Here is a 12,271-nt window from a genome sequence, read left to right as displayed (position 1 = left end):
AGATTTTCTATAGAAAATTTCTTTATCGATACATCGATAAATAGATTTTCTATAGAAAATTTCTTTATCGATACATCGATAAATATATTTTCTATAGAAAATTTCTTTATCGATACATCGATAAATAGATTTTCTATAGAAAATTTCTTTATCGATACATCGATAAATAGATTTTCTATAGAAAATTTCTTTATCGATACATCGATAAATAGATTTTCTATAGAAAATTTCTTTATCGATACATCGATAAAAAGATTTTCTATAGAAAATTTCTTTATCGATACATCGATAAATAGATTTTCTATAGAAAATTTCTTTATCGATACATCGATAAATAGATTTTCTATAGAAAATTTCTTTATCGATACATCGATAAATAGATTTTCTATAGAAAATTTCTTTATCGATACATCGAGAAATAGATTTTCTATAGAAAATTTCTTTATCGATACATCGAGAAATAGATTTTCTATAGAAAATTTCTTTATCAATACATCGATAAGTAGATTTTCTATAGAAAATTTCTTTATCGATACATCGATAAATAGATTTTCTATAGAAAATTTCTTTATCGATACATCGATAAATAGATTTTCTATAGAAAATTTTGTTATCGATACATCGATAAATAGATTTTCTATAGAAAATTTTGTTATCGATACATCGATAAATAGATTTTCTATAGAACATTTTGTTATCGATACATCGATAAATAGATTTTCTATAGAAAATTTTGTTATCGATACATCGATAAATAGATTTTCTATAGAAAATTTTGTTATCGATACATCGATAAATAGATTTTCTATAGAATATTTCTTTATCGATACATCGATAAATAGATTTTCTATAGAAAATTTTGTTATCGATACATCGATAAATAGATTTTCTATAGAATATTTCTTTATCGATACATCGATAAATAGATTTTCTATAGAAAATTTCTTTATCAATAAATATATTTTCTAGAGAAAATGTCTTTATCGATACATCGATAAATAGATTTTCTATAGAAAATTTTTTTATCGATACATCGATAAATAGATTTTCTATAGAAAATTTCTTGATCGATACATCGATAAGTAGATTTTCTATAGAAAATTTCTTTATCGATACATTGATAAGTAGATTTTCTATAGAAAATTTCTTTATCGATACATCGAGTAATAGATTTTCTATAGAAAATTTCTTTATCGATACATCGATAAATAGATTTTCTATAGAAAATTTCTTTATCGATTCATCGATAAATAGATTTTCTATAGAAAATTTCTTTATCGATACATCGATAAATAGATTTTCTATAGAAAATTTCTTTATCGATACATCGATAAATAGATTTTCTATAGAAAATTTCTTTATCTTTACATCGATAAATAGATAGAAAATTTCTTTATCGATACATCGATAAATAGATTTTCTGTAGGAAATTTCTTTATCGATACATCGATAAATAGATTTTCAATAGAAAATTTCTTTATCGATACATCGATAAATAGATAGACATATCGACAAAGGCATTTTCTAAATAAAATATATTTATCGATATATCGTTAAAGAAATGATGTGATGAATATGAATTTATCGATAAAAATTTTTTCTAAAGAATAGGTACTTTCTACAGAAAATGTATTTATCGATATATTGAAAAAATATAAAAAAAATCTGTTGACATGTCGATAAAGAAATAGATATCGATACATCGAAATAGAATATCTGTAGCAAATTTCTTTATGCATACATCGATAAATAGATTTTCTATAAAAAATTTCTTTATCGATACATCGATAAATAGATTTTCTATAGAAAATTTCTTTATCGATACATCGATAAATAGTTTTTTTATAGAAAATTTCTTTATCGATACATCGATAAATAGATTTTCTATAGAAAATTTCTTTATCAATACATCGATAAATAGATTTTCTATAGAAAATTTCTTTATCGATACATCGATAAATAGATTTTCTATAGAAAATTTCTTTATCGATACATCGATAAATAGATTTTCTATAGAAAATTTCTTTATCGATACATCGATAAATAGATTTTCTATAGAAAATTTCTTTATCGATACATCGATAAATAGATTTTCTATAGAAAATTTCTTTATCGATACATCGATAAATAGATTTTCTATAGAAAATTTCTTTATCGATACATCGATAAATAGATTTTCTATAGAAAATTTCTTTATCGATACATCGATAAATAGATTTTCTATAGAAAATTTCTTTATCGATACATCGATAAATAGATTTTCTATAGAAAATTTCTTTATCGATACATCGATAAATAGATTTTCTATAGAAAATTTCTTTATCGATACATCGATAAATAGATTTTCTATAGAAAATTTCTTTATCGATACATCGATAAATAGATTTTCTATAGAAAATTTCTTTATCGATACATCGATAAATAGATTTTCTATAGAAAATTTCTTTATCGATACATCGATAAATAGATTTTCTATAGAAAATTTCTTTATCGATACATCGATAAATAGATTTTCTATAGAAAATTTCTTTATCGATACATCGATAAATAGATTTTCTATAGAAAATTTCTTTATCGATACATCGATAAATAGATTTTCTATAGAAAATTTCTTTATCGATACATCGATAAATAGATTTTCTATAGAAAATTTCTTTATCGATACATCGATAAATAGATTTTCTATAGAAAATTTCTTTATCGATACATCGATAAATAGATTTTCTATAGAAAATTTCTTTATCGATACATCGATAAATAGATTTTCTGTAGAAAATTTCTTTATCGATACATCGATAAATAGATTTTCTATAGAAAATTTCTTTATCGATACATCGATAAATAGATTTTCTATAGAAAATTTCTTTATCGATACATCGATAAATAGATTTTCTATAGAAAATTTCTTTATCGATACATCGATAAATAGATTGTCTATAGAAAATTTCTTTATCGATACATCGATAAATAGATTTTCTATAGAAAATTTCTTTATCGATACATCGATAAATAGATTTTCTATAGAAAATTTCTTGATCGATACATCGATAAGTAGATTCTCTATAGAAAATTTCTTTATCGATACATCGATACATCGATAAATAGATTTTCTATAGAATTTTTTTTTTATCGATACATCGATAAGTCGATTTTCTATAGAAAATTTCTTTATCTATACATCGATAAATAGATTTTCTATAGAAAATTTCTTTATCGATACATCGATAAATGGATTTTCTATAGAAAATTTCTTTATCGATACATCGGTAAATGGATTTTCTACAGAAAATTTCTTTATCGATACATCGATAAATAGATTTTCTACAGAAAATTTCTTTATCGATACATCGATAAATGGATTTTCTATAGAAAATTTCTTTATCGATACAACGATAAATGGATTTTCTATAGAAAATTTCTTTATCGATACATCGATAAATAGATTTTCTATAGAAAATTTCTTTATCGATACATCGATAAATAGATTTTCTATAGAAATTTTTTTTTATCGATACATCAATAAATAGATTTTCTATAGAAAATTTCTTTTTATCGATATATTGATATTATCGATATCCAACAAAACATTTCAGAAAATTCAATAATTTTTTTTGCATTTCAAATGTATGACAATTAAAAGTTGAAAATTGTGTAACATTGCATCGTGTGCGGCAACTTTTTATTCTATTGGGTATTTTGTAATAGCTCAGCAACGCTCTATTCTGGCACTTTTGGTTAAATTAATGGTTAATTTATGCCTCAATAATACGCTTGGCTGAATTTGTGAACAAATTTTTGTTTTTGAGCCATTGAATGGAAACTGTTATAGCGATCAAGATACGTTGTTGTTTTTGTATTTTTACACAAAATTGCCCGATTAATTGGACAAACCAAACAGAGATAGAGTCATAGAGACCGGACGGCAGTGGCTGGTGGTGCTGCATGTTTGCTGTGTTTTATTATTATTTTTTTAATTGTGATAATTAAAATTCTAATGACGCAAATGCCATAATTATATAATACTAAAGGCCCGGGTTTCATGTCACAAAGTCGACGAAAATAAAACAGAGGCAAAAATGCGAATATTAATACACTAGTTTTGGAATTTTAAAAGTTCAAGTTATTCGCCACACTAGTCGTGAATGAATCACGTTAGTAACAGTAAAGTATTCCAATCACTCACTAGGAATTGAAAGTGAAACCAAACACAAAAGAGAATTCATTCCGAAATTTCCTAATATTTTAAATTATTTCCCTTAGAAAACTGAAAATTTTTAAATGAAAATTTGTTTTAAAAGAAGTTGTTTTAAATATGAAAATGTTTCAAATTTGTGTGTTGCTGTGCCATGAATTCTGTTGATGTTATGCTGCCCGAGAAGATGTCTCTATGTGCCTATCCTCAAGTCAGAATCTATGAAGACTTTGATAAAATGAGTGCCAAGGAAGTCTACTACAACGAGGCTGGTAAAAAGATCACAGTGAAGTTATTACATTTTCCGGAGGTACCTCCAGACGAAATTAACAAAATGACCTTTGAGGAAGAGGAACAGAAACAGCTGGAGATTATAAATGGCAATAAACCCATAATGGATAAGGAGAAGACAAATCAAAACAGCAAAGAAAATGCTATAGAAAACGAAGAAGAAGAGGAGGAGGAGGATCTCAACAATGAAACCACTGTTGAGGACGATGGTGATGACGACGAAGATGATGATGAAAAAGAAGCCGATGAGGCTGAGGAACCAAAAACCTCAGAAAGCGATAAAAAGCATCCGTCCTCTCCATTGCCGTCGAAGAAAACATTGCGTAAAAAATCGTCTGGTAATCTGCTACATGGTCGTAAAGTTAGTATGGCTTTTGCCCAGGCTCATGGTATGCCCACTGTGGCCTCTACAGCTCCCCCTAATGCAACAGGTGCCATACCGAAAACTCCTCCGCCCACACCAACCATAATGGTACCGCCCAAGGGTCTCTTTGAATCAAGTGAAACAATTGCAACACTTCGTAAACATTCCCTTATGAATCGCCGTTCACCCTCACCACATGGTGCAAATACTTTGTGTCCTGGCTATGCCCAGTATTCCAAGTCTTTTCTTGAAGTTCCTCTGCCACGGGATTATGGTTATGCTTCAAGTGATGATTTGAGTTCAGAATGGGATTCCGATGTACCCACACCGAGTAGTCAAGCGAAAAAGGTAAGAAATTGGAAATGAACAATTTTTATTGTTCTTTGGGGAATATCGGACGTATAAGTAGTGGCGGAAATTATACGCCATGGAACTAGAAATAAAATTTTGAGATTTTTCTCATTTTTCAACATGGATTATTTAGAGAATATTTTTTATTATTATTTAGAGAATATTTTTTCAAGGCTCATAAATCGCGAATTATTTCAAAATTATTTTTTTTCCAAAATTCACAAAACGTGGATTATTTAAAAATTATTTTTTCCAAAATTCACAAAACGTGGATTATTTAAAAATTATTTTTTCCAAAATTCACAGAACTTGGATTATTTAAAAATTATTTTTTTTTCCAAAATTCACAAAACGTGGATTATTTAAAAATTATTTTTTTTCCAAAATTCACAAAACGTGGATTATTTAAAAAATTATTTTTTCCAAAATTCACAAAACGTGGATTATTTACAAATTATTTTTTTCCAAAATTCAGAAAACGTGGATTATTTAAAAATTATTTTTTTTGTTCCAAAATTCACAAAACGTGGATTATTTAAAAATTATTTTTTCCAAAATTCACAAAACGTGGATTATTTAAAAATTATTTTTTCCAAAATTCACAAAACGTGGATTATTTAAAAATTATTTTTTCCAAAATTCACAAAACGTGGATTATTTAAAAATAATTTTTTTCCAAAATTCACAAAACGTGGATTATTTAAAAATAATTTTTTTCCAAAATTCACAAAACGTGGATTATTTAAAATTTATTTTTTTTTAATTCACAAAACGTGGATTATTTAAAAATTATTTTTTCCATAATTCACAAAATGTGGATTATTTAAAAAATTATTTTTTCCAAAATTCACAAGGCGTGTATTATTTATAATTTTTTATTCCAAAATTCACAAAACGTAGATTATTTAAAAAAATATTTTTTCCAAAATTCACAAAATGTGGATTATTTAAAAAATTATTTTTTCCAAAATTCACAAGACGTGTATTATTTATAATTTTTTATTCCAAAATTCACAAAACTTGGATTATTTAAAATTTATTTTTTTAAATTCACAAAACGTGGATTATTTAAAAATTATTTTTTCCAAAATTCGCAAAACGTGGATTATTTAAAAATTATTTTTTCCAATATTCACAAGACGTGGATTATTTAAAAATTATTTGTTCCAAAATTCACAAAACTTGGATTATTTGAAAATTATTTTTTTTTTCAAAATTCACAAAACGTGGATTATTTAAAAATTATTTTTTTCAAAATTCACAAATCGTGGATTATTTTAAAATTATTTTTTTCAAAATTCACAAAACGTGGATTATTTAAAAATTATTTTTTTTCGAACATTGGTGATGTTGGGATAGCTGTTGATATTTTATTTTTCAAAATAGTCTAGCTTAATCCCACTGTTGTTATTTTAGTATCTTAAAACAACCAATCTATTGGTGGAGAAAGTTTGGCATTGTTTTCCAATGGGAAAGGTAGGGAAGACTAGTTTAGATCCTCGTCACAGGATCTCATAAGTTCCCTTGTTTCTTCTTATTATTTTTTTAATTCACAAAACGTGGATTATTTAAAAATAATCTTTTTTCAAAATTTACAAAAATTGGAATTAAAAAAAATACATTTTTTTTTAAATACACAAAACTTGGATTTAAAAAATACAGTTTTTAAAATTCACAAAACGGGATTTTTTAAAAAATGTTTTTTTTTTCAAAATTCTTAAAAATTGGATATATTGTTTTTTTTTTTAATTCGCAAAACGTGGATTAAAAAAATATATTTTTTCAACATTCACAAAATTTGGATTTGAAAAAAATGTATATACATATATTTTTTTTATATTCACAATATGTGGACTTAAAAAAAATATATTTTTTTTAAATTCACAATATTGGAGATTAAAAAAATATTTTTTTACAAAAATTGGATTTAAAAAAATATTTTAAAAATACAGTTTTTAAAGTTCACAAAACGGGATTTTTAAAGAAAAAAGTTTTTTCAAAATTCACTATGATTGGATGTTTAAAAAATATTGTTTTTTTATTCGCAAAACGTGGATTAAAAAATATATTTTTTCAAGATTCACATAATCTGGATTTGAAAAAAATTTTTTTCAAAATTCACAAAACTTGGAGATTAAAAAATATTTTTTTCAAAATTCACAAAATTTGGAACATCTAACATTCTTTTTAATTCTCAAAACGTGCTCTTTTTAACAAATATTTTTTCAAAATTCACTAAACGTGGATTTTTGAAAAATATTTTTTCAAAATTAAAAAAAAAACATTGCCTTCAAAAATCAAAAAATGAGGACTTTTAAGAAATATTTTTTTCAAAATTCACAAGATGTGGATTAACAAAAAACAACCATTGTGTTTAAAATTCAAAAAACGTGGATTTAAAAAAAAACAACTAAAAAAGTATCAGTCGGCTTTGCCGACAGATATATACCCTCAGCCTGTGCAAATTGAAACACTTTTTTTCACAAAAAAACTTATGTATTTAGGGGGTTTCAAAATTTTGGTCTCGTATGAACCGACAAAAATTTTGATTAGGATTAAAGTTCAAAAATTTTGCTGAAAAGGTACTTAAAGGAATGAACCGACATAGACCATGGGGGTGCCATAGGGGGTTTTTACACCCTTCGGGCTGTTTTTTCAAGAAGTATGGACTTGCCCTTGAAACAACTTTTACCATCGTAATTGAGGCAGTGAGTGAAAGTTGCTTCAACAAAAATCAAAGTGATTCAATAGCAGGTCTTAAAGTGAACTTATCCAAAATTTTGTGTGGGAGGTAATCGAAGGAGTTTACCGATTGAGTCCATATTGGAACCTCATCTAAGACTGGTAGAAATTTCATAATGTGCAAAGTATGGACCAAATCGGTTACTCCCTTCAAGAGTTATCGTACGCACAAATTTTCCGAACATTTTCGAACTTCTGTGGGGGAGGTACCGGAAGGAGTGGACCGATATAATCCATCTTTGAACTTGAACTAAGTTTGGACAAAATATTACGAAAGCCAAATTTTGGACCGAATCGGCAGATCCGTTCGAGAGTTATCTTGCGCTCCAACCACTACACACGGTGTCATAGGGTTTTTTGTAACTTTCAGGCTATTTTCTCAGGAAGTATGGACTTGCCCCTAATGAAACTTACAGCGTCGTATAGAGGACAGCGAATACAACTTGCGTAAACAAAAATCAAAGCGATTCGAGAACAGGTCCTAAACTGAACTTTTCCGACATTTTGTGTGGGAGGTACCCGAAGGAGTGGACCGATTGAGTCCATATTGGAACCTCATCTAAGCCTGGTAGAAATTACACGATGTTCAAAGTATGGACCAAATCGGTTATTCCGTACAAGAGTTATCGTGCGCACAAGTATTGCGACAATTTTTGAACATTTGTGGGGGAGGTACCTGAAGGAGTGGACCTACATGGCCCATCTTCGAACTTAAATCGAATCTGGACAAAATATATCGATACCCAAAATTTGAACCGAATCGATTGATCCGTTCGAGAGTTATCTTGCGCACCAGCCAGCCAGACAGACAGACGGACGGACATGGCTAGATCTACTCAAAATTGTCTGAAACGGATATCGTACAAACATACTTGGGGTCTAAAACCATTATTTCGATGAGGCACATTTTTGGTCGTATCAAAGTGTAAATACCCTCTTTAGCCTAAAGGCTGAGGGTATAATTACAAAAATATTTTTTTTTCAAAAGTCACAAATCCTTGATTAAAAAATAATATGTTTTCAAAATGCACAAAAAATAAATATTTTGTAAATTAAAAAAAAACGTGGATTTTTAAACAATTTTTTTTAATTCACAAAACGTGGATTTTATTTTATAATATTTTTTTTTTATTTCAAAAACGTGAATTTAAAATTTTATTTCAAAATTCTCAAAACGAGGATATTTATTACAAAAATATTTTTTTTTTCAAATTTCACAAAACATAAATATTTTTAAAAAAAAAAATCACAAAACATAAATATTTTTTCCTTTTTTTTCCAATTTCACTAAACGTCGATTTTTTAAAAAATAGTTTTTTTCAAATTTCACAAAAAGTGGATTTAAAAAAAAAATAATAAAATGATTTTTTAAAATAGTTTTTTTTTTAATTTCACAAAAAGTGGATTAAAAAAAATAATTTTTCAAAATTAAAAAAAAAACTTGGATTATTTAAAAATATTTTTTTTAAATACACAAAACGTTGATAAATTAAAAATTATTATTTTTTTTTTAATACATAATACGTAGATTTTGAAAAAATATTTTTTTATTATTTTTAAAGTAAGTCAGCTTAATCTAACAATTGTTGTTTTCAAATTAAAAAAAACAAGAAGTTTTAAAGTGGAAGTAGTTAAAATTGATTTACTTTAGGGAAAGAGAAGACTATTTTCGTCCATTGCCACTTGGACTCATCAGTTCTCTTAGTTCTTTGTATTGACTTACAAAACTTACAAAATGTAAACATTAATTTTTTTTCAAAATTTAAAAAGTGGACTTTTAAAAATGTTTTTGCAAAATTTACAAAAAGGGACGTTTACAAAACATGGACTATTAAAATATAATTTTCAATTTGTTGCTTGTTGTTCGACCTTTTTCCTTATTCAAAATTAATAATTTAGTGACCTCGAGCTTGACTAAATTTTTAATTTGGAAAAAATAATTTTTCAAAATTTGCTAACTTGGACTTATTTTTTTTTAAATTCACAAAATGTGGACTCCAAAGAATTTTTTTCAAGATCCACAAAACGTGGAATTTTTAAAAATAATACGCAAAACATGGATCTTGACGAAAAAATATTTAATTTTTTTAAACTTGAATTATTGAAAAGTTGTTTTTAATAGCCAGTAAGGAAGTATTTATTAATGTTGTTTATGAATATGGGATGTATACTTCATTTCGCCAGTCATACGCCCTTTTCGTTTCAATTAATTTACAATAGGGCGTATACTGGATGAAGGCACTCATACGTCACAAGCCAAAAAGAAACAATTTATTATTTTTAATACACAAAAATGTGTTTTTTGCCTACGTTGAATCGTAGGCTTCAAATTTTTCATTCCGAAAATGTTATCTTTTATTGACTGTCATGAGATTATCTCACCGCAAATAAATCTATTAATAAAGACATTGTAACAGTTATGCTAATTTTATGCAAATCTCTCGATTAAAATCAATACAGTTCGTTGAACAACCAACGTTTGTCTAAAGATACGATACGATTGGCATACCAAAGTCACTTATTTGTGTGGCGGCACCCCAGGAAACGTGACTTAAATTTAAAATTATATCAACTATGTTAGTATGTCGTTCAGATATAACTAAAGATAGTGGTAATAAAATATGCAAAAAAAGCAGAATTGTTTTTTGGGTAAAATATTTTGGATTTTATACAGAGAATTTGCTGCCTTAACGGCAGGTGTTGCTATTTATGTGGTATGCATATATGTGTGTCTAATTGGTATTTAAGGAATATTTTTATTATGCAAAATATGTCTTAAATTCTACAATGGTGAAGTTAAGCGTAAGAGCTTCAATTCACAAAATTATTTTGTGATAATGATAAATTTTAAAATAATTCAGCAAAAATTGGAAGGCTTGTCTTCAAAACCAGAAATAAAACAGATTATATGTGTAAGCTACGGGGCGTATAACTATTGTCAACAATCATACGCCGTCAAAACATGAGGGGCACTAATAATTTCGAATTTTGTTACAATAACAAAAGAGCTTTAAAAAGGCCAAAGCTCGTTTATATTTGTAATTAGGCCCTTTTGTTGCTCTAAAGATTCCTTAAATTTCACAGCGTTGCAGATGAAGGTGCTGAGAACACAAGGGTTCTTTTTTCTATAGAAGAAATCAGAAGGTCTTATTTCTTTAAAAGAATCCAAGAGGCCTACTATCTATAGAAGACTCCTCTTGAGATTCTCTATAGGTAGTAGACATTACCTATAGAAAATCTCAAGAGGTTTTAAATATTGTCATAATTTCGAGTCTCCCTGGCAACTACATATTTCAATACCGTTTATAAATTCAACTGAAGAATATAAGAAAACATTGAAATGAAGATGTCTTTGTCTCGCTAATGAGATAAGAAAAAATGCGTCTACGTCAATTCATCGATTCAATTAAAAATGTTGTTTCTTTTAGTTTATTGAGACTTTTATTGATAAGAAATTGAAACTTACTTACATGAGTACAGCGACCTTGTCTGACGCTTTACTGATACAATATGTTCAACATATTTTGATTGGAAACATTTGTAGGTTCCAAAAAATATTTCCAAAGGCAAAATTTTTACGGGCTACGGTCATACGCCATGATATAAATTGAGTAGGAACTACTAAAAAAACATTCTTGAATGATCTTCACAGACTCTTTTATACCGTGCTGACCAGAAAACATCCTCAAGCTATCCTGGATTAGTGCATTGGCGACATGAAGCGTGTTTCTATTGTCTCTTCAATAAAATAAGTGCACAAGAAAATTATTAAAATGGGACTCTGTGGTGATATAGTTCCTATATCAGTCATACGCATCACGAATCAATGAGCAGGTGATATTGTTTAAGGACACCTAAAGTGAACCTTAGTGGCAAATTTTTCGTCGCCGGATTGAGTAGAGTCCGAAATACAACAACGTTTGTTTATTTTTTTAAGTCACAAACTGTAGTTTAAAAAAAAAATGCAAAATCAAATCAAAATTTCAAAGTTCACAAAAATGGGGTTTTAGAATTTTGTTTTTCAAAAACCACAAAAATTGGATTTTTTAAAAATTATTTTTTATTTAAAAATTCGCGGAACTTTAATTTAAAAAGATTTTTTCAAAAATAGTTTATTTTTTTTTTTCAAAAATAATAAAAAAAAAACAATTTACAAAAATGTTTCAAAATTCGCAAAGTGTGGATATTTCAAAAATCACTAAATGTAGATTTAAAACGAAAATATTGTTATTTAACCACAAAACTTGAATTAAAAAAAAATTCTCAAAAGTCACAAAACTTTGATTTTATTTTTTTTAATCACAAAACGAGGATTGAATAATATTTTTTTT

The 12,271-nt window shown here is 26.9% G+C and overlaps 2 protein-coding genes across 8 annotated transcripts in view; both read left to right on the top strand.

Moving 5' to 3' along the window:
* Positions 1-12,271, top strand: part of LOC141399597 (uncharacterized) — a 416,271-nt gene that overhangs the window by 345,655 nt on the left and 58,345 nt on the right. The gene's annotated exons all lie outside the window — the stretch shown is intronic.
* LOC141399598 (inositol-trisphosphate 3-kinase A-like) overlaps positions 1-12,271 on the top strand; it is a 143,778-nt gene that overhangs the window by 84,208 nt on the left and 47,299 nt on the right. For 5 of the 6 annotated variants that reach the window (XM_073978646.1, XM_073978645.1, XM_073978644.1 and 2 more), the window contains one exon: positions 4,261-5,195. The exons of the other annotated variant lie outside the window; for it this stretch is intronic. In XM_073978646.1, the coding sequence (XP_073834747.1) occupies positions 4,347-5,195 (849 nt within the window). In that variant the 5' untranslated portion in view covers positions 4,261-4,346. The remainder of the gene's footprint in view (positions 1-4,260; positions 5,196-12,271) is intronic. 6 annotated transcript variants of the gene reach the window in all.

Source organism: Musca autumnalis, unplaced genomic scaffold (assembly GCF_047663935.1).
Source record: "Musca autumnalis isolate F117 unplaced genomic scaffold, ASM4766393v1 scaffold_3, whole genome shotgun sequence".
NCBI lineage: Eukaryota > Metazoa > Arthropoda > Insecta > Diptera > Muscidae > Musca > Musca autumnalis.
Note: the sequence above shows the minus strand (reverse complement) of the source record. Positions and strands in the feature narration are given on the sequence as shown.